Raw genomic sequence first — 23,679 nt, 5'->3', positions numbered from 1 at the left:
TCAAAACCATTGAACAGGTCGACGGGTCGACCGCTCAGGTCAATGGTTTGTTGACTTTTTCAATGGTTTTTGACCAGATTCTGGGTTTGGGGTAAAACGAAACCGGTTGCCTAAACAATTCCCGGGCCGAACAGTCCAACTGTCTGAATCAACGGTGGTTCAAAAACATTGGATTGCAATACAAATGAAATAAAATAAAACCTGAAGAAGAATAAAACAAAACCCAAAAAAAATTAAACCAAAATTTACATTTTTTTTCATTTGCACTCTCTGTATTTATATTAGTGCAAATAAAATTACACTGCAACCGAATAGAGCCTAAAAAAACTGCAATGGTACCAAACACACACCTCAGTCATTAGAGTAAAATTTACCCTGAGGGCTAATCAAGAGGGGAGATGGACGAATTTGTCCGTATGACAGCAAGCAGAAAATGAGGAGAGCAACAATTGAATATGTTGGGATAAGTCATGCTATTAGCCCATACCAGTCACTCCACACAAAACCACAACTCACTCCATCTACTTGTAAATTGCAGTTAAATTGGCCTCCAAGATTCAACAACATATTACAGTCCTAATGGGCCATGATGGTTGATTATACATGAATTGGGCTTGGCAGGCTAGAGATATAATGAACCTCCAACCCATTCGTTTAGGGGTGTTTGACAATGCAAAGTTTTTAAAATTGAATCGAACAATAAACCAGTCAGGGGTCTGGTTTTTGGGTCGAGCGGTCTGATCGTTCGAATCAAATAGATGACCCATTTTGACAAAAAAATAAAAAAAATAAAAACGGTCAGAATCGTTGGATGGTTTGAATGGTTTGACTGTCCGGGCCAATGTTTTGTTGGCCAAATCAATGGTTTTTGGCGAAATAACGGTTCTGGGGTAAAACGGCACCAATTACCTAACCGGTTCTCAGTTTTTCTGATCCAACCATCTGATCCGGTCCAATTTTGAAAACCATGTGACAATGTGAATATTTTTATGGAAGAATGGTGTTAGTTTTTAAAATAAAAATAATTGCTACATCAGCAAATATGTATGTCAATAGTTGTTTTTTGTTTAAGAAAACAAAGCCTTTCACATTTTAGAATGCCCCTTTATTATTATTATTGTTTTGTTGCAATAGACCATTCATTTAAAATTATTAACAAATTTTCGTTTTAATGGTAGCATAACGGGAATTTACAAAATATATATAGATGCATTGTTTATAAGAAAAAAAGTATATATTTTAATCTTATTTGTAATAAAAAATAACAATTAAACGACAAAAGAATGAATGACATGCTTAGTAATGGGCCAAGCCCAGCCCAAAATTGTTACAGACCCCCTATAGTTTTATAATATCATCTTAGAAAACCCCTATAGTTTTACACTTTTTATTAGGATAAATTGTTGAAACCGCCCCTGAAGTTTTTTACTATAGCTGAAACCTCCCCTAAGGTAATTGCAATCATCTACCCTGAACTTTCTGGCACAATGGCAAATAGACCCTCTCTTAAAATCCTCTATCAAGAGGCTAAAAAATGTCTAAAATATTCATACAGTTACCATTGAGGCTAGTTTCTATAGAAAAACAATACAAACTTTATAAACAACAAAAAAAAGTGAATTTAAAGTTGCAGCTTTACCTTTGAGTAATTGATATGAAGGGAAAATTTAGAAAATAAATCAATTTCAGAAAAGAGATAGGAAAGGTTTGGGCTAATGATTCATTTGAAGTGAAATTTTGGAAAATAAGCATTTTGGTCAAAAGTAACTACACGGGTATATTGGACATTTTCATGCCTCCTTTGAGAGGATTCTAACAAAAGGGGTCTATTTGCAACTAAGTTAGAAAGTTCAGAGGAGGTGATTGCAATTACCAAACTTGAGAGGAGGTTTCAGCAACCAGAAACTTCAGGTGAGATTTCAGCAATTTACCCTATTTATTAAAACCTACTGCATATTACTAAAACACCCCCTATAGTTAGCAAATTGCTTAAGTTAATCAACCTCCCCTTAAGACTGTTTGTATTTCTACCTATGGGAATGGTCACATGACCTCTTAAAATGAGTGAAAAATATGAAAATGCATGGATTCAGGATAGGGATGCAATTTGAACGAACTCATGTTGGACTTTTTGTCAAAATATGAATGGGCCTAGTCCAAAGGCCCAAGCTCGAAGCAATGTAAAATGTTAATTTGCCCAATCCAAGTTATACACCTATTATTATAAAAAAAAAAGTTGCACACCTATTTTTATTTTTAATGTCCCCAGCAATCCTCATATTATGCACACTCCATGCTTCTCAAGATCAAATTATATTGTAAATGGAGGGTTTTGTTTCAGGCTTAATTTGGAAAGAGTACAAATACAAATAAGTAGAGTGTAAAACATTGTATTTTATATTATTTTATGTATATATATTGTACATATTTATATTTCTACTCCTTCTTAAACTGAGTCTAAAAGATTGATATGAGAGCTATTAGGTCTACTTTTGGAATAAAAAACCTTAAACCAATGCCCCGTCACAATTTTCACTAGTTTTAGGAAGTTATAAGGGGTATATAAGTAAATGACCCTTAATTCTACAACAATTTTTTTTTTGTTTTGGTTGAGAGCCTTTGAATCACCGAGTTGGTCGGAATAACCCTCCTGCCCTCTCCCTCTCTAAGCAGTCCAGATCTGCTGAACACACACACTGCTCACAACATCATCCAACCAATATTCCCGATGTCTGCTGGGTGAACCTCGCCAGTCGCCGGCAAAACAATAGTGCTGTGGTCAGCAGATCCGGACTCCTTGCACCTCGTTAAAATTTCACTAAAGATTCGTCGGGTTTCAATCAAAATATCAGCTGTCTAAGTTAAACAGCCTTTGCTGTCCACAAGTTACAGGTTTTGAATGAAGCAATGTATGTATGGAGTATGGACTAACGTGACACGGTGCCATAGCCCAGAGGAGAAACCTATGGACAGCAGAGGCTGTTGAACGAAGACAGCCAGAATTTTCCGAAGTTCTGGCGTGTGGCTCTCAAATTTCGACAGGTCCAATATCACTGCATGTGTAAATGGGAAAGGCTACGAAAGCCCAGACAAAATAAATAAGCGATATGTGGCGAGGACAAGCTGCATCACTGCTTCCACCAATGAGAAACTACTATAATCTCACTTAATTATCTTCTCTCTTGCCACGTGGATTTCCCGTAGCCACCCCTGTTGCCTCCATTTCTTACTTCTGCTTTTCCTCGTTTTCCCACTTCTTCGTCTCTGTCTTCTCTCTTTTCCTCTTCCAGGCTCTCAGCTCCCTTGTACTTCGTCTCTGGTGCCATGGAATTTAGGGTTTAGTCAGTCACTCGATCAAGGAACTTTTATTGTTATTCTAAAGAAAGACTCCCAGAAGCTCCTGCAATGGCAGCTTCTTTAGCCGCCTCTACTTCACTGTTACCAGAACCCACGTTTCTCCGTCCAGAAACTAGTCGTAGACTTCGAGTTCCTCTCTACCGATTCCAGGTTCAGAATTCTAGGTATAATTTGGTTCTGCGGACTAGATTCAGAGCGGTTCAGGAAGAACGGACTGCAGTTCTGAAGGAAGAGGAAGAAAGTGAAGACTCATTGCGAAATGAAGTGACTGTCTTGAATTTGAATGGTAATGGCGGTAGATACAGCTATAACGGTTCGGTTGGGAGCTCCAATGGCAGTGCTAGTGTTATTATTAATGGAAATGGAGCCGTTAATGGGAGTCTGGTGAAGTATGTTAATGGGAATGGCGCTGCCGCATCGGTCGTTGAAGAAGTTTCTATTTCGAAATCAGAGGCGGTGGAGGAGAAGAAAAAGACTGTAGAGGACATAGGACAGGAAGAAGCCTGGTTTAAGCAAGGTGGACGAGATAAACTCGAGGTTGGTATGAACCAATTGACTGATATGGTCAAAGAGTAAGGGGATAATAAAGGGTAAAGTGAGTAGTCTCTTAAATTACTGAAAATTATAATATCACTGTTTACTGCAATTTTTTATTTTTCTGGTTTGTATTTGATTTGAAGTATAATGTTGATTTAAATTTTCACTCTGGTGTATTGTATGGGTTAATGTATGACAATTGTACTTTTTGTAAGTTTTCTTCTTTGAAGAAAGTGCTTTAGATCTTGGTTGCATTATACCTTTTACTCACTGTTGGTTACTTATTGAACTTGAAAACTCTAATTTTACTGTAATTTATTTTATTTATTTCTTTTGCAGGTTTCTGTTGCACCTGGTGGCCGTTGGAACAGATTTAAAACCTATTCAACAATACAAAGAACTCTTGAAATATGGGGATTTGTACTGACATTTCTATTTAGAACTTGGTTGAACAATCAGAAGTTCTCTTATCGAGGTCAGTAACCTTTTAACACTTAATGAAACTAGTGGACTTAATCATTTTTTTTTTGGCAAGCCTTGCATGATTTAAGGCGGATATTGGAGCTTAATGACCAAAGGAGTGCAAATAAGAAGCTGAGTAACTCAATTTATAAGAGGTTTCTGTTCCCGTCTATCATAATTATCAAAAATCAAAGGGGATAGCACCCTATTTACATCAGTTACCACAGTAGACCACTGTAACTGATCAATATGATAAAATTAAACTCATGAATAGGAAAAAAAATCAATGGAAGCACCAAAAAACTGGAGATGGTGATACAACCAATGAATTATACTCTGGCTATCTCAACCCATGCATTACTTAACTTACCAGTGAGGGCTGTTTTCTTGTTGGTTTACTCAACATAGGCTTCTTTTTGGTGTCTGCTCATGCCCTAGAAGATCTTTGATCAACCATCAGGCTGCTGGGACTTGGAACTGGCAAGGATGATCAGAGAGGTCTTTCTTTGCAAATTCCATGTTTAAAACCCATTCATTTTGTATCACTATGGTAATCCTTGTCAAATTGGAGTAAATCTTGGGCTGGACTGCTAACAGAATGAAGTTTAATTTCCTAACCTGGCATTGTGGAGGCAAGAAATATGGAGGGAAATTGTTTACCTATTACATGGTTAAAACCTGCACCTTCATCACTGAAATAAGCAGCTTTGCTTCCATGTGGTTTGTGCCACCACATTGTGCTACTATCTAATAACTTTCCTATTACATGACTAAACTCTTCTCTGCCCACTCCCAATGGGTACACATGCAAAATTATGCTATTAACTATCTAATAGTCATCCTATAGAAGTTTCCTTCAAATCTTATTGATATACTATCATCACACAACACTCTATATGTGCCAGTGCTAGTTAATGGAAATAGCCGCTTTGAGGTATATATAGATATGATGGTGTTATAATATCTAAAAATTTGTATGTCTAATTACAATGAGAGCATTATGATACGCAGGAGAAATGACAGAGGAGAAAAAGGTTAATAGGCGTAAAGAGCTTGCTAAGTGGTTAAAGGAAAGTGTTTTGAGATTGGGCCCAACATTCATCAAAATTGGCCAGCAGTTCTCCACAAGAGTAGACATTCTTCCTCAGGAATATGTTGATCAGTTGTCTGAACTTCAGGTAAGAGAAAATTTTCTGCTGGAATATCATTTACATGTTGGGTTAAAAGATCGGCTAATTCCCTAGCTGACGGTTTAGCTAAACAAGGGGCAGAAAGGGATTCACTGTTTTGGGCTAAGCTGTAACTTTAGTGTTTTTTTTTTCTTTTTTTTCCTTTTCTTGAGGTTCTTTGTTGCTCTTGGAAGATAAGTGTGTTTGTCTTCCTCTTGTAAATCTTCTATTGATGATTTAATGAAAGTGTTATTGATCATAAAAGAAAAAGGTATCATTTATATGTCCTTTTGCCATAGTATGCTTCTGATCTTTACCTTTTAATATTGTGGCTGATTCAACGAAAATTTTGATTTTCTGAGAACTTTTTTGGTACTATGTTTAATTCTTTTTCTTTTCTTATGCTAGATTTTAGATATTAAATACCATTCATTTTAAACATCTTATTTATGGTTGATCACATTAGGGACTACCACAGCTATGGACCGTTGTTTTCAATTCCATTTTCTTAGGTGCTTATATATGCAATTGATGATTGCCATAAGATAGATATAACATATATGTATTTTTGTGAGAATAGCAGTTTCTTCTTAATCTTACAATATTCCAGATATCTCCAACATGCAGTATAAGTTTGTACAGCACAAAAATTCTTCTAGTGTTTGTTCTACTTCGGGCCACTTACAGGCCATTTGATAACAGTGAAGCAGCTAAACTGAAAAAGAATGAGTAGTTTGATAACAGTGAACAAGTTTTTGAGGACGTTGTGGGCCCTTTAATGGTTGAAGCTAAATTTGGGTAGATTACTATACCCTTGAATATTTTATTATTTAATTTATTTTATCCACTGAAGGTCAAAGCGATAACTCATTGAGTTAAGTAACTTCAGCCATTATCAAATGACCTTTTTGCATAAATTCAAGCTCTTATTATTTGGGATCACGCATTTTCATTATCTTGATCTAAGATTCATGTAAAGAACACTGGCTTAGGGATCTAAGATCCTTGGGGATTTGGTCCTGTGGTAGAATGAAAAGAAAGCAGCAAGGATCTATAGAGTAGTTTCAAAGTAGAGCATGGACCGATGGATCAAATCACTCATGTTCAATTTTATGTTGGTACAACATAGATATAATGATTATCCAACATATGATATTAAAAAGAAAGAGAACTAGTTAGATAGGCTAAATTGATTTGTAAACATTTACAAGGTGGGGCCTGACTATTTGGTGATAAAACCAAAACAATTTTCACTTGAAGGAACTATGTATCAATGCATTTATCTTACCCAGTGGTTAAGTAGATGGTAAATTACTTCTACCTCTGATGCCAACAATTATCGTCAGTTTTTAGAATTAATGTTTAAATTGGTTTCAGTTTTCCTCTTCTTTATTTCTTTTCTTTTATGAATTTATATCCTTGTTGTTAAAATATATGTGTATAGTTCTGCTAGTCAGTTGGTTTAGTGAGCTTCCCTCAATTACAACACTCTTCAAATGTTTCTTGACTCCATGGGTTCTTTTGCCTACAGGGGATAATTCCATGCCAAAAGTCTGAATGGTGTATAACTTGTGTGCATTTTCTTTATAATAAAAAAGTTGAAAGTCTGAATGGTATATAACTTGGACAAAACTTAAATATAAGGTGAGTATAAGGTTGGTATGGACAATGGGAGCAAACATATGGCCAATCCGAAGGGTCCCCATCTAACGGATGATTCAGACCAGGCAAGATTCACCCATGTGGGGAGAAATAACTGGCTCTAGTGAGCTTTCCTACTTGACCTGATTAGAGACCTTTCTCCACCCTTCTCTATACCCTGGATAACCAAGGCTGAGGTAGGCTGTGGTGCAATGTTTGGGTTGCTCCATTGCGACCTGGGTGACCAGGGTTCAAATCTTGGAAACAGCCTCTCTGTATGTGCAGGGGTAAGGCTGCTACATCTGTCCCTCCCCAGACCCTGCATTGGCGGACACTGGGCTGCCCTTTTTATCTTGGAAAGTTGGAAACAGCCTCTCTGTATACAGGGGTAAGGCTGCGTACATCCATCCTTCCCCAGACCCCACATTGGCAGGAGCCTCGTGCACTGGGCTGCCCTTTTTTATGCTTCAGTGTCTTTCCATTCCTTACCAAAATCTACCCACGTCATGTCTTTAAATTCTTTCAGTAGAAAGGTCTACACTGTCAGTGCCATGGATTAATGTATGCCTCTGCAAACCCAAGGGAGTTAACTTGATTTACCCGAATATTCTTCAGTTTTGTTCATTCCAGCTACTTGAAAGACTGTAGATGTCGTTTACCAAAAAAAAAACAAAGATAGAAAGAAAGACTGTACATGGAGTGATTTTCCACAAAAAAAGGGGCAGCAGGCCAATCTTGAAGGACTTCATATGGAAAACCAGAAATTTCCATAACAACCTAATAATAAAGAAGAAAAACTCCAAATGTTTACTTTCTTCCTTATCTGTTGTGCAAACAAATGTTTACTTTCTTCCTTATCTGTTTTTTTCTAGGGGTTTCCACAAGCCGAGCTCGAGCCCAATTTACAGGCTCGTTTATTAATCGAACCGAGTTCGAGCCTAATACATACTATTTTAATATTATAGATATAACATTTTTATTTTTATATATAATAACTAATTATTATAATTCTTAATTTTTAAGTATCAAATAAAAAATATTTTATACATATATATATATATTATTTTTATAAAACATTTTTCTCAAGTCGAACTCAAGCCGAGACAAGCTCGAGCTTATGAGCTTTTGACTCGAGCCAGGCTCGAGCTCAAGGTTCTAGCTCAAACCAGGCTCGAGCTCGAGCCTCGTACTACCTTGGCGAGCCGGCTCAAATCCACCCCTAGTTTTTTCACATTAGACATACTGTTGCCAACTTGAATCTCCATCACTTTATTTAGTCTAAAGTCAAAATCTTTCTCAGTGCTACCATCTACTGGCCACAGAAAAGCCACAAGTCTTGGAGGTATAGGGAACCCCAAAATTTTCTTTACCCTAGAAGCTGTTGAACTTCAAATATTTTTGGTGTTTTCAAGTATCAGAAACAATTTATTTTTTCAGCAATACACAGTCTCTTTACACAATAACAGATCTATTGAGCTAGCCCAATGTTGCTCCCCCATCAGAAACTATATATTTTTAGTATATTCTCAATGCCTTGAGGTAATAGTTGAACTGTGGTTTCAATGCAGGATCAAGTTCCTCCATTCCCATCGGAAACTGCTGCATCTATAATTGAGGAAGAGCTTGGTCCTGTGGATGATATTTTTGATCGTTTCGACTATGAGCCAATAGCTGCTGCTAGTCTTGGTAATCTTGATGTTATATGACAGCAAATTATATTTGATCAGCAACCTATCATGGCTTATTCATTCTTGTTCCATTTGCTACAATGTTTGTTAAATAAGTGAAAACTTTTGAATGTCTATTCTTTTTCCCCCCTCTAAACAGGCCAGGTCCATCGTGCAAAAGTGAAGGGGCAAGAAGTTGTGGTCAAAGTACAAAGGCCTGGGCTTAAGGAACTTTTTGATATTGATTTGAAAAATCTAAGGGTTAGTCATTTTTAACAGATTTGGTATTCCTATTTGCTTTTTAATAACTGGTTGCTTAGTAATGAGTATTGTTTTGCCAATATGTTATCTAGGTTCTTTAGGCGTTCCATTTTTCTATTTAAGAGATTACCATAAAATATGTTATTCTTGTGCATGCACTATATCTTTCTTTCAAATTAACTAGTTTGTCTCCATGATTTGATTAAAGTTTTTACTATATGGTCCATTCAGGTAATATCAGAATATCTTCAGAAAGTTGACCCCAAGTCTGATGGTGCAAAGAGGGATTGGGTTGCCATCTATGATGAATGTGCAAGTGTCCTATATCAGGTTTTTCTTCCTCCTGGTTGTTAATCATATTGCTATTGTGAAATTTTTACAAAGGTCACCAATCAAAAAATCTGTTACAAAGGACAACTGAGTTTGAAATGTTCTGATAACTTTCTGGGCATCTTTATGAAGGGATGAGAGATCCATCCTATGGACGCCCAAAGATTGCGGAATAAGGGGCGAATTTCAAAAATTTTTCTCCCTTCAACTGGGAATCGTATTCCCTATTTAGAAAATCATATTTTCAAGGATCAATCTTGAACCATAAACTGAACCAGATCTGAACCAAAAAGGAGTGGGAAGGATTATACCTGATACGGAGAAGTAATATCTCCCAACGAAGGTGTTCACGCCCAAGGAAGAATCCAAAGACTGCTCCCACTAAAGATGGCGCAGCGCAGGTGGAGCAGAATCAGCAGTGTTCTTCTCCAAGAACTCTGTCCTTCGCAAGAATCAACAAGATGGTACGTGAGCACAACTTCCTTTCAATCCTTTCTCAAAGGACTGATGTCAAGATCCAATCTTGACTTCTCCCACAACTGGAGATCGAACTGGCAAACAGGGCGGCAAGAACAGGGAGGCGGCAAGAGAGTATTTGCAGGGAGCAGAATTCTCTCTTCTTGATTTCAGCACTAAAGAAAACCTGATGATCTGTGTGTATATTTTTAGGCTGCCGCCCCCTTCTTCTTTTATAATCTTAAAGGGATCAGCTCCTAATCAGATTAGGAGTTGCTAATCCAAATCACATTTGGGTTAGAAGTCCCTTTAAGTGATAAGGGATAATCCTTATCTTATCTGGAGATCAGATCAGCCTTCTCCTAATCTGATTAGGAGGTTTCCAGATCTAAATCTTATTTAGATCTTGGACTCTCTAAGTGGATAGGGTCTAAGCCCAATCCTATTAGCTGATCCACTTCAGATTTCGCCCCTTTATTAACTAAATAAACAGCCCAGTTCGAAATGGGCTTTAGGCCCATTAAGCTTATGTGCTCACTTAACCCTCTTAACTGCTGCCCAGTTGGGCTTCCTTGTATGGCGTGGGACCCAAGCATTGATCTACACATCAGCCACATGGGTTCGGCCCAGCCTTTGTTACAAGGCCTGGCCGAATACACTGTTAAAGACAGTGCACCCCCTGAAACCCATCAAATGGGCTCTACGGGCCCAACACTTACCCTAAGAGGTCCCTGGGCCAAGCCACCTTGTAACACCCAGGGACTGTGGGCAGATGCAAGATTAGCCCATCAGGTATTATCCTCAATGGTCTTACACTTAACCTTTCAGCCCATAATGATCATACACTGCCCGACAAGAGAGGACCTCTCCCTCGGTTGCAAGGAACAGTGTTGCACTCTCCACTCATATGGATCCCAGGAATTAAAACCTTCTTGCAAACATTTTGGAAACCATAATATATATACTTTTATATCTTATATAAAATATATTTTGCAAAACAAATTTCAACGTTGAAATCGGCTGTCGGCAGTCTTGGTTTCCATCAGTGAGAGTGCATCCCCGATCATTACCTTTGTCCGACAAAGGGGTTGATCCTGTCACTATGATCACCCACTCAGATGAATTCTCGGACTGTCCCAACATACCCAGGTTTTGACCCCCGCTAAGGATCTCACTGATTGGTACATCAAAGATAGCCCAATCCGACACCTAGTGCAGTATCATAATCGAGTCTAGGGGTCGGGTGTAACTTTCCAGTTTTGCCCATCAATCTCCAAGGTCCAGGGCAATACTAGAAATCTGGTCCAGTTCAAAGATTCAATTAATCCTACACTGTATGTGCCTAGGGTCTCACCCTGGCAGCTGAGACAGGCCACCCCAACCGACTTGGTGGCACCACAGTGTCAGCCTTGTCAGGATATGTCTCCCCAGACCGATCCACCGGCTGTGAACATTCTAAACTAACACGAGTCTCATTAAGTGTCCAGTTTAAGGGTATTACACAGAAACATACCAAGGGAACATGAATCAAATATGTATCTTTATTCATTTACAATAAACTCATAAAGTACATCATTCTGATTGAAGCTAAGGGCATACAAAACTGTCTAACACTTTATATGTGATAATTAATTTGACACTTCTGCACATATATGGTTGCTAAGTATTCCAGGTGCAATTTCTCAAAACCTACTGCAAGTTCTTTTACTTGTCCATAACTACTGCAAATCATCATCATCATCATCATCATCTAAGCCTTTCCCGACTATATGATGTTGACTACATGAATCCTGTTTCATCATTCTCTTATGGCACAAAAAGCAGTTCGGATTCAGTGTGTTTGAACTCGAAGGGATTTGCTCTTCGAGTTCACTAAAATTTTGACACGTCTTCCGGTGCTAGACTGGTCATCACTGGCAACTGGCTGAAGTTTTACTGCGGGTTATGATTGATAAAAATATTTTTAAATAAAAATTGATAAATATGAAATTTTTGTAAAGAAATCTAACTAAATATTGACAGAAAGTTCGAAACCCTCATGTTCTCGTACTCGAACCCTTCTCCCCCAACCATTAATGGGAAAACAAAACCTTCCTCACGGTTGTTGCTTTGGATTTGCAAGACAAATCCTTACATTCTCAGTCCAAACGCAACTCAAGCCTTGCTCCTCCAACCATTAATGGGAAGACAAACCCTGTTTTGGCTTTGGATTTGCAAGACACGAGATGTCTTCTTCTTCCTCCATACTAAGCTTCTGAAAGTAAAAACAATAGCTCCAATTCTCCAAAGATATATTTTCAAGAAAAATATATTCAAGAAGTCACGCTGTCACGCACAGGGTTTTCTTTCATGATAGGCTCTCAAAAAATTCTATTTTCAAAGGATTCTTGGGTTTCAGATTTTAATACGAAAAAGTGGTATTAGGGATTTTCGAACAGAAATCAGTGAGTTCATTAACTTGGTCGGTGTTGACAACTTTGCCAAAATGAGTTAGAGTTAGGATCTTTAGTCTTACAAAGGATTCTTGGGCACAAATCAGCGGGTTCATTAGCTTTTTTGTTCTCAGTTTCTGCCTTCTGTATTTTGGGGTTTCATTCACCTTTGAACACTTTGATGTTTGAAACTTTCCGTTAATACCATTGCTGTCGTCACTAAAATCTACAGTTGTCGTTTTGTTGCAGTTACCATTGATAAGGCTTGTTGTTGTTACTGGTTGGGGGGAGAAGGTTTGAGTCACAGGGCTTTGCAGAGACTGCTGCTCTGCAAGTCTTTTTCGCAAGTTGCAGAATGTAGATTTTTTATATCTTTTATCAATTTTTATTTAAGCTCCAACCAGTTGTAAGTGATGGCCAGTTAAGCATGAAATGATGTGTCAAAATTTTAGTGGACTCGAAGGGAATTTTAGTGGACTCGAAGAGAAAATCCCTTCGAGTCCAAACGCACTGAATCCGAACTGCACAAAAAGCCAGCAGCCAACCTGATGCAGGTCTCCTTTATGCAGACTTGGGACAGGCAGTGTAAGACAAGCTCACACTGGAAGAGTTCTATAACTACTGCAAATAAAAAAAAAAAAAAAAAGAAAGTTTGAACTTCTAATGATAACTCAGAATGCACCCTAATCTTTGAGAGGCTTTTTTTTTTTGTCAATGGAATCCATCCAATCACTTTTCTTTTTTCAGTAAATCCATCCAGCTACTTATGTATAATTAGTCATGCCTTGAACATTTACAACAACATTATTATCTGTCTGATAGTGGCCTGCAGATTTGGAAGCATAGAATCCTAGACAACTTGAATACAGAAACCCTTTTTTTGAAGGGGTAGATGTAGCCTCACTTTTCAAATTAGTTTTTTTTTTTTTTTTCATCAGTCACTTTTCAAATTAGTTTCTTTGTTGACATTATGCATTTATGGCAGTTGAGTAGGATTACCCCATGAAAGATAGGATATCTAACACTGAGTCTCGTGGTTCCTTTGGCCTTAAAATGTTTGGATAAGTTCCTTTTTTTGGCAGGCCAGCAGGGTCCATATATCAAAAGGATTCACAGCTCCATGTGAACATGAAGGATTACCTTTAGCTATTGAGGTGTTATGAAGTAACCTGATGTCCACCTGAAATGTTGCTATTGTTGTATTTCATGCTGGGAAAAAATCATGTGAAAGTTGTTGTATGTTCTTGAAAGAAATGAGTTAAACAGTGTCATTCTATATATTGAAGCAAGTACTAGTTGGAGATTTACCAAGGCTACTAATGCTGAGGTCAGATATATTGATATAATTGGTTGAGTGTGACTCAGAAGTTCTTTTAAGGACTAGGAAATAATTGCAACTTTCAGTTCCATCCATCAATATGGTATTCCTTTTTTTAGAAAGGTTAACACTTTTTATTAAGAGTTAACTGAGATAAGTTAACAGAGTACAAGGCCTTGAAAGGCAGGAACAGAATTACACAGGCAGAGAAACATCAGAAAACATATTATCTCTATGGGCTCCAGATTTGGCTAAGCTGTCAGCTACAGTGTTTAATTCCCTAGGAATCCAAACCAGCTTCACATTCAGGGTATTTAGAATATCTCTGGCTTCAGTCAACAGATGAGAAAGCCTCCAAGGACCTCCAGTCCTCTGCCTTATCCAGTTTATTGTTTAGCTGAATCACCCTCGATTGATAAAGAGGAAAGGCCTAACATTTTGACGTAATGGAGACCTGTGAGGGCAGATAAGATCTCTGCCTTGGTGGCATCAGCTCTCCCAATTGGACCACTGAAAGCCCAAAAGATGCTTCCCCCACTCCCACTGATTATTCCTCCAATTCCTGCTTGACCTGTGGATCCTTGAGCACTATCATCAAAGCTTAGAGTTAACTGGTTCTCCTCCCTAGGACAAAATGTTTGAATGAAGCCAATTCCAGAGGAAGTGTTGAGGACTTCTTCTAGGTTTCTCTGAAGGTCATTTAATGCAATGCCTTTGAAGACTTCAGAATTTAGAGCCCAACTGTTGCAAAGGAATGTAACGTGAGAGATTAGATCCTCAGTATTCCTGGCTTTGTTTTCAAAGGTTCTGTTATTTCTTTCTTCCCAGACCCTCCACATCACTGCATGGGTCACCGTACTCCAATAAATCATGCCCCTACTTCCAAGGCCTTTACAGTGCCATTGTTGCAGAAGATATATGACTTGTTCTGGGAATACCCAGCTGAATCCCACTAGACTGAAAAAGGAACACCATATTTTCCTTGTTATTGGGCAGTGCAGAAAAAGGTGCTCTGCTGTCTCGCCATTGTTGAGACAGAGGTAGCAAACATGAGGAGAGATACAGCTGCCTCTGAGTTTCTTTTGTAACACATCACAGGTATTTAGTTTCCTTAGACAGGCCTCCCAAATGAAGAAGGATACTCTAGGAGGTATGTTGAGTGGGCCGACTTGTGTTTAGTTTATTTCCTTTTAAATTAAGATGTTGTTGGGCCTTGGGCCCATTAGTCTTTATTTTTTTAAAGAGTTGTAATTACTTAGGTTGAGTTGCCGCCCTACTAAGGGCATCTTTGTAATATCTCATACTTAAGTTAATTATAAATAGAATGAGGGGCTGGTGGCTAGGGTTAAGTCAATCTATCCTAGTCGACCTTCTTCTCTTTTCTTCCCTTTCCTCAGTCTCTTGTTGAAATCCCCAACTTTCTACTCTTCCTTTCACAAGAAGCTTGGCCGAAATCAGCACATAAGGTTTTCTACTTGGTATCAGAGCGGGTTGAAGGTTCTTGAAGAGATTCGTTCCTACAGCCCTAGATCGGCCGACTGCATGGAGATTTAAGAGGCTGATCGAAGCTTTCAGGTAAGCCCAGTTTTTGGATTTTCTTGGTGGATCTGTATGCCCTATAGCTGGTCTAGGGTTTCTCATCAAAATCAGGAAAAACTGGAGAAAGGGGAAGAGTCATGATTTTGTTGGACTCTTCAATTTTGACCTAGGTAGTGGTGCCCTATTTTTTTAGGGTTCCTCTGGGTTTTTTGTAAGGGGCGATTCAAGTTCCATGTGGTTTGGAGGCCTCTAGAGAGGGCGGTTGCTTCTTCTCTCTCTTCTCCCCATCCCACCGAAAAGGAATCTTTCGTGGGAAGAAAGTCCAGGACACCAAAGGAGTGTCGTTGGTTCCAGAAGGTATTCTGTTTATTCTTGTTGCATTTTTTAGCTATTTTCTGTACCTCTTTGAGACACATGGAGGGACACAGAGTTGAATATAAGCCCGGGAATGAAATGGGACCAGTGGGAGGAGGTGTTGGAGACCCCTTCGGAGCCGGAACCATTACTACAGTTAGGTTGGATGGTACAAATTACTTGGAATGGTCCCAATCTGCAAAGATGGCCATTGGGGCTCGTGGAAAATTGGGGTATATTACTGGTGAAGAGGTAAAACCTGAAACTGGCAACTCCCGGTGGGTGCAAGAAAATTATATGGTAATGACATGGTTGTGTAATTCTATGTTGCCACATATAAGTAAAAACTTTTTATGGGCAAACACTGCTAAGGAGATATGGGATGGGGTGGCAGAGACCTATTCACAGAAGGAGAATGTTGCTAGGGCTTATCAACTAAGAAATCAGATTATTGCTACTAGGCAGGGAGATAGATCTGTTGCAGCTTATTTTTCAGTCCTTAAGCCCTGTGGCAGGAAATTGATCATCTAGAGACCTTTGCTTGGTAAGTGCTGTGAAACCTAAACAGAATGGCAATGAGAACAAGAAGGAAGACAAAAGGGACTTAGTCCGTGACTACTGTAAGAAATCGAAGCATACAAGAGATACTTACTGGAAGCTTCACCCACATCTTGTTCCAACCAGATTGAAGAATAAGAAAGGAAATGTACATATGGCAGTTACTGGTGACACTCCGGCCCCCCTACTACAGCTGCCTTGGAGTCTGTTGCAGCTGCTGTAGTAAGGGCCGAGCTTGAGAGGTTTGGGTTACTTCTGAATCAGAGGGATACAGCTAGTTCCAATTCAGCCGCAACCGGACAACAAGGTACAGGTAGCACAGGTGGAACTCACTCTACCTCCCTTGCCCACACAGGTAGTCCACATGTCACTGCAAACTATGTTTCTGCTTCAGGTAAGGAGAGATCTCCTTGGATTATAGACTCTGGAGCCTCAGAGCACATGACCCATTGCTCCACCATTTTCTCCTCTTACCAGCTCAGTTCTGGCAGAGATAGGGTCTCCACAGCTGATGGATCCCATGTTCCTATTGCTGGGAAGGGATCTGTCAAGATTAATGATTCCATTGTTTACCCTCTGTCCTCCATGTTCCTAGATTGAGCACCAACTTGTTATCTGTTAGTAGTTTGACTAAGAATCTGAACTGCTCAATAATTTTTTCTCCTGGACATTGTATTTTGCAGGATCTGGATTCAAAGAGGACGATTGGGAGTGGTCGTGAAGTGAATGGAATCTACCTCTTGGATACTCTTCCAATTCACCAAAGTCATCATGTTTGCAAGGGCAGTGAGTCAAAACTTGTGGATCAGATTATACTTTGGCATAATCGCCTGGGCCATTTGTCTTTTTCTTCTTTAAGTTCTTTGTTTCCAAAACTGTTTGAGTCTGTGAGTCTGTCAAGGTTGAAGTGTGAAGGTTGTGAACTTGGAAAGCATTGTAGACACTCTTTTAAACCGAGTAATAAAAGATGTTCTTCTCTTTTTGATGTTATTCATTCAGATGTATGGGTCCCTTATCATGTTCCCTCTATGGGCGGCTATCGCTATTTTCTCCTGTTTGTGGATGATTTCTCTCGATATTCCTGGATTTACTTGATGAAATCACGTGATGAGGTACCATCCTTGGTGAGACAATTCCATCAGATGGTATTAACACAGTTTGGAACTAGAATCAAGATGTTCAGATCTGACAATGCTAGGGAATATTTTGAGAGACATCTTGCCTCATATCTGTTGGAGTATGGTGTTGTCCATCAGAGTAGTTGTTCCTACAGTCCACAGCAGAATGATGTTGCAGAGAGAAAGAACAGACACATTGTCGAGACGGCAAGAAGCATGATGATCACAGCGACAGTTCCGGTTCGTTTTTGGGGTGATGCTGTTCTCATGGCAGTATATCTGATTAACAGGATGCCTTCTCATATACTTGGATTCAGCACTCCATTCAACCTTCTTTTTCCTCAGGGGGAGATGTTTCATATTCCTCTAAGGGTGTTTGGGTGTGTCTGTTTTGTGCATATTCTTGGTCCTTACCGTTCGAAGCTTGATCCCAAGGCAAAGAAATGTGTCTTCCTTGGATATGCAGAGAATCAGAAAGGGTGCCGCTGCTATGATCCAGTCTCTAGGAACCAGTTTGTTACTATGGACATCACTTTTTTCGAATCTACATACTTCTTCTCAAGGAATCCTTCTCAGGGGGAGTGTTTTGGGGAAGTAAGTCAGCAGTCTATCCCTTTCCCAGTTCCAGTTCCTGTGCCTACTACTGTGCTTGACAACCATTCGATGTCACCTACCTTGCCCCCCCCCCTTTGCGTTCCGTCTCACAGTATTACTCACGGCAGATACTTCATAAGGAGGTTGATTCCACTACAGCAGAACTCACACCACTTTCTGTCGATCCCTTGGAGACTCCAGATTCGGCTAATACAGATCCAGGTATTCCTCTTGATCCCTCTACTATTTCAGTTCCCATTGGTCCCACTAACACTGTTACAGATAACCTTGATCTCCCTATTGCTCTTAGAAAAGGGAAGAGGAAGTGCATTGCTCATTGCATATCACAATACTTATCCTACAGTGGACTTTCTCCTTAACACCGTGCTTTTCTCTCTTCTCTTGATTCCGTGTCTATACCCAAGGGTGTTAGTGAGGCTCTCTCCAAACCTGAGTGGAAGGCAGCTATGCAAGAAGAGATGGAGGCTTTGATTAAGAATCAGACATGGGAGATTGTGGACCTACCAGAAGGCAAGGAGACAGTTGGATGCAGATGGGTTAACACAGTAAAGTATAAGGCAGATGGAAGCATAGAGGTACAAGGCAAGACTTGTTGCAAAAGGATACACACAGACCTATGGCATTGATTATCTAAAGACTTTTGCACCAGTTGCAAAGATGACCTCTGTTCGGATACTCCTTTCTCTTACTGCCTCATACTCTTGGCCCTTGTTTCAACTGGATGTGAAGAATGCTTTCCTAAATGGGGATCTGCAAGAAGAGGTGTATATGGATCTTCCAGCTGGTTTTTATGATAATGCTAAAGAGGGAAAGGTATGCAAGCTGAAGAAGTCACTATATGGCTTGAAACAATCCCCTAGAGCATGGTTCGACAGATTCAGAAAGGCCCTAATTGTTTTTGGCTACACTCAAACTCAATCTGATCACACCTTGTTTGTGAAGCGCAGGGGATCCTTGGTGTCAATCCTAATTGTTTATGTGGATGATATTGTTGTCACTGGGAATGATCTGAGTGAGATTGATAGTCTGAAGAGGAACCTGCATAAGGAATTTGAGATTAAGGACCTTGGAGAACTGAGATACTTCTTAGGCATTGAAGTTGCAAGATCGAAACATGGAATTTTTATCTCTCAAAGGAAGTATGTCTTGGACCTTCTCCAAGAAACAGGGAAACTTGGAACAAAGGCAGCTAGCACCCCCATTGATCAGAACCATAGAATCAGTGCATCAGAAGGTGAACCAGTAAAGGACCTTGGGAGGTACCAAAGACTTGTGGGTCGGCTACTATACTTGTGCATGACAAGACCGAACATCTCCTATGCAATATGTGTAGTGAGCCAATACATGCATGCTCCACGAGACCAGCACTGGAAGGCAGTTGACAGGATCCTTGCTCATCTGAAGGGACATCCAGGCAGAGGCATATTGTTTACTGATCATGGACAGCTCAAGCTAGAGACCTATACAGATGCGGACTGGGCAGGATGCCTCGATGACAGAAGATCAACTTCAGGAGTGTGCACCCTAGTTGGGGGCAACCTAGTCTCATGGAAGAGTAAAAAACAAACAGTTGTGGCAAGATCAAGTGCAGAAGCCGAATATAGGGCCATGGCACATGGAGTTTCAGAACTTCTCTGGATCCGTTCTCTATTGGAAGAAATCGATGTTCAGGCAGAAGAACCTATGATGCTATACTGCGATAACCAGGCAGCAATTAATATTGCTCATAATCTAGTCCAACATGACCGAACTAAGCACATTGAAGTAGATAGACATTTTATCAGAGAAAGGGTAACTTCTGGAGAAGTTGGTCTTCCATACATTTCTTCTGATCTGCAACTTGCTGATGTCCTCACAAAAGGCGTTGCAAAGAATAAGCTGGAGCATGATCTACGCAAGTTGGGGATGTATGACATCTACTCCCAACTTGAGGGGGAGTGTTGAGTGGGCCGACTTGTGTTTAGTTTATTTCCTTTTAAATTAAGATGTTGTTGGGCCTTGGGCCCATTAGTCTTTATTTTTTAAAGAGTTGTAATTACTTAGGTTGAGTTGCCGCCCTACTAAGGGCATCTTTGTAATATCTCATACTTAAGTTAATTATAAATAGAATGAGGGGCTAGCGGCTAGGGTTAAGTCAATCTATCATGGTCGACCTTCTTCTCTTTTCTTCCCTTTCCTCTGTCTCTTGCTGAAATCCCCAACTTTCTACTCTTCCTTTCACAAGAAGCTTGGCCGAAATCAGCACATAAGGTTTTCTACTAGGTATATGAGTATTCCAGACCTTCTTGGCTGGGAAGGTGGTATCCTGGCCATCTGAAACTAGAGCCTTGAAGCAGGAGTTGGTAGTGAACTTGCCATTTGGGTTAGGTTTCCAAATCCGAAGGTCGGGGGTTGTAGGGGAGATGTAGGCTTCACTTAGAGAGTTTACAAGATTTTCTGTTTCTGCAAGTTCTGCCTTTCTCAGTGTCCTTTTTAGGTTCAAGTTCCAATTGATTCTTGAGGGAGAGTACCTTAGGCAAGTGGAAACTGGGGCATCTTGGGATTGTGAGAGGCAAAAAACTATGGGGTGAGAGAGTGCAAGGGAAGACTCTCCCCACCAGAGGTCAGTCCAGAACTTAATTTTGTTCCCATTTCCCACCTGATATCTAACAAAACCAACGAAAAGAGAGTTGGTAGAGGAAATACCTTTCCAAGGATTTGTTGCTTTTACCCGACTTAAGTGGACCTTGCTATCCCAACCGTTGGCATCCCTCCCATACTTGCTATTAATGACTTCCGTCCATGTTGCTTCAAGCTCAAGGGGATATCTCCATAACCATTTCCCAAGTAGGGAAACATTCCTTTCTTTAATGTGTCCTAAACCCAGTCCGCCAGCCTTCTTTGGCCTAGAAACATGTCTCCAGCAAACTAAGTGGCTATGTTCCTTTTGTCACTTCCTCCATCCCATAAGAAGTCACGCTGTAGTTTCTCGAATTTGTTTATTATTTTCCCGGGGACTTGAAAGACCGAAAGGAAGTAAGTTGGCAGATTGGAAAGAGAGGTCTTGATTAACGTAAGTCTACCACCCTTACAAACATAGTTTTCATGGCGCCAAGGCGAGGCTAGGTGACAGGGGGGCGCCTTGTTGCCTAGGTGGGCGCCTAGGCGATGGATTTTTTTATGTTGAAAACATAGATCCTAGGGTAATTCCCTAGGAACCATAACCATATTTCCTTAACAATAATTCATAATTTTCATAAGAAAAGTATAAAGTTCATATTAAAGTATATAAAATCAACATACTCATGAGAAGAAAAAGAAGGAAAATAAAATTCAAAAAATATAGGGGACAACATATTCATGAGAAGAAGAAGAAGAAGAAGAAGAAGAAGAAGAAGAAAATGTGCTGACTAGATAAAATTTTAAGTTCTTCCTTACTTGTTGGTTCGGGTTTTGAAGTCTTTGAGGGTTCAATACAGCATTTAGCAATGTTTGTGTTGATTAAACCCTAATAAATAAGAAAACAATGAAAAGAAATTAGTATACAAACACAAAATGATTATTTTAGTTTAATAATGTCTATTTTATAATTACAATCACAAAAAAGAATGAACAAAAAAGTATTTTATAGTAGGAAGTAAAAAACTGCTTGGCGAGCCTCAAAGGGCACCTTGTCGCCTAGGCGTCGCCTTGACAACTATGCTTAGAAAGATAATTTTTTTTTCCAGGTTGCTAATCTTTTCTCACATTTCTCCACAATCGGATCCCAAAAATTCTGGTTCTTTGGGTTCCCACCAAGTGGCATCCCCAAATAGGAGATGGGAAGGCTTTCCACTTTACACCCCAACAACTCCTTAAACCTGTCTAGCAGGGAATCATCCACATTTAATCCTACTATACTTCTCTTTGAGAAGTTGACTTGGAGCCCAGTCACCAGTCAGCTTCCAAGAATAAAATTATGTTGTCTGCATTCCCAGCCAGCTTCCAGTCAGCTTCCAAGAATAAAATTATGTCGTCTGCATTCCCAGCCAGCTTCCTTTTTTTCACTTCCTAAGAATTGCATTACAGCCATTCATTTCTCTATTTTGAGTTCTGTAGTCATGCTTGGTTCAGTGAAATTTTGTATTTCTATAGAGGAATGGTGGTTTTCATATCCAAGAATACTCCTTGTGCTGTTCATATAGAGGAAAATAATTGTGTTGCCTTTTTTATGTCAAGAACTTTACTTTCCATTGAGACTGAATTTCAATTCTTTTTCTATTTGGTAATCCATGTTATGAGAAAGATGCTTATGTCTTTTAGCTTTGCACCTTCTACCATATTGCAAGTGAAACTGTCTTAATTTCAGCACTATGAGCTAATAATATTCTATATTGGATAAGTTTTGTAAGTTTTGATGGTTTGCTTGTATATTTGAATATATACAAAGTCTTCAGCACAATAACATTTTTTTGGTCAACCATAAATGCTGCATAGAGGTCTCATGATGCAACATTTTGAGCTTGCAAGATTTACAGCCCTGTAGTGCTTTTGCAGTACTGGTATTCTGATGTTCATGTACCATAAAATTGCTCTTGATTGTATGCCCCCCACTTTGCTATATTATCAGGCATATTAGCATTCTGAGGTATTTTAGGCTACCTATTATACCATGAAAGCTGCTATGTTTTTTTTGATAAAACAAAGAGGTGCTACACAAGACGGGGGGTAGCACTCCCCCTCAGATCGTTCCAGCAAATAACATTGAGATCCCAAGGGGGATTACCAAGGTCAAAAGAAAAATGGCCATTCCCTACTGGATGAACCTTGCCCGCTATCCAGTCAGCCGCTTTATTAGCTTCTCTAAACACATGCCTATACTCTACTCTAAATCCAAGCTGGTCTTTGATCCATAAGCACTCTTTAACAATATTTCTAATTGTTAGTGTCGAGTATGTAGAGGTATTTCTGTCTTTGTGCTTATGGTTAGGTGCTGATGTGTAATTTTATGTCAGATCTAATGCCCCTAACTTAAGTAGGGGCACATGTGACTTTTCCACAATATTTTTAGTAATATAAAACAGATCTGGCCGAATGGGAGGGTTGACTTTTCTCTCATTCGAACCAGACCTTTTTCTCCTTGTCCTCTCTTCTACTCTTCTCCTTTCTCTCTTCTCTCTTTTCCTTGACTATTATCAGTCTAACAAGCAGGCCGAACTCTAATATGGTATCAGAGCTAAACTGAGCAAAACGGATCTGCCCAGAATTCTGTTCTCTACGCACCTAGTCTAGGGTTTTCTCTTGCTTTCTTCGCCATCAGTTGGAGATAAGGGAAAGGGCTGAAAAGGATGTTCGCCTTCTTCCCTTGGAGGTTTCATGCCTCCAGTTGTGGTGTTTATGGTCGGTTGCTACAGTTTTTAAGAAGTCCTCCCCTAATCGATGAAGAGAAGAGGACTAATTCGTGTGGTGCAGTGGGTGCTTTGTGTGGTCTGGTTTTCGAGTAATCAGGTAAGAGGTTCTATGCAATCTCTTGGTGTGAATTAAATGATAAATCTGTTTTAGACGGTATGGTAGGATTTCAGATTGTAGTGTGCTAGGGTTTGTGCAGTTTTCAGTGTGATTCGAAGGGGAAGTGTTCCTCAAACAGTGTGGTGAAGTTTCAGGTAGTCGTGAGGTAGGGTTTGTGGTGTAAAGAGTGCAGTTTACAGCAATAGTAAGTGCTGAAATCAGTGTGTAGTGTGGTCTAGTGTGCCGAATTCAGCAATGGGATACAGTAGTGATAGCAAGACTAGTGTGATGGTTCCTACTGACTACCTGAATGTTCAAATGACCTCCATTAAGCTGAATGGAGAAAATTATATACCTTGGGCTAAATCTGTAGAAGTCTTTCTTAAGGCAAAGAAGAAG

At 39.5% G+C, this 23,679-nt stretch overlaps 1 protein-coding gene across 5 annotated transcripts in view; it reads left to right on the top strand.

Annotated features, from left to right (window-relative positions):
* Window positions 1–3,252: 3,252 nt before the first annotated feature.
* Window positions 3,253–23,679, top strand: part of ATH13 (ABC2 homolog 13) — a 51,972-nt gene continuing 31,545 nt past the window's right edge. For 4 of the 5 annotated variants that reach the window (XR_016076218.1, XR_735597.3, XM_010262830.3 and 1 more), the window contains exons 1-6: window positions 3,253–3,894; window positions 4,234–4,369; window positions 5,368–5,534; window positions 8,735–8,852; window positions 8,994–9,094; window positions 9,326–9,424. Coding sequence is in view for 3 of the 5 variants with exons in the window: in XM_010262830.3 (XP_010261132.1) it covers window positions 3,406–3,894; window positions 4,234–4,369; window positions 5,368–5,534; window positions 8,735–8,852; window positions 8,994–9,094; window positions 9,326–9,424 (1,110 nt within the window). In the remaining 2 variants the exon portion in view is untranslated. The remainder of the gene's footprint in view (window positions 3,895–4,233; window positions 4,370–5,367; window positions 5,535–8,734; window positions 8,853–8,993; window positions 9,095–9,325; window positions 9,425–23,679) is intronic. The other variant, XM_088887633.1, reaches the window with a different exon arrangement.

Source organism: Nelumbo nucifera, chromosome 5 (assembly GCF_055504915.1).
Source record: "Nelumbo nucifera cultivar China Antique chromosome 5, China Antique-T2T, whole genome shotgun sequence".
NCBI classification, from domain to species: domain Eukaryota; kingdom Viridiplantae; phylum Streptophyta; class Magnoliopsida; order Proteales; family Nelumbonaceae; genus Nelumbo; species Nelumbo nucifera.
Note: the sequence above shows the minus strand (reverse complement) of the source record. Positions and strands in the feature narration are given on the sequence as shown.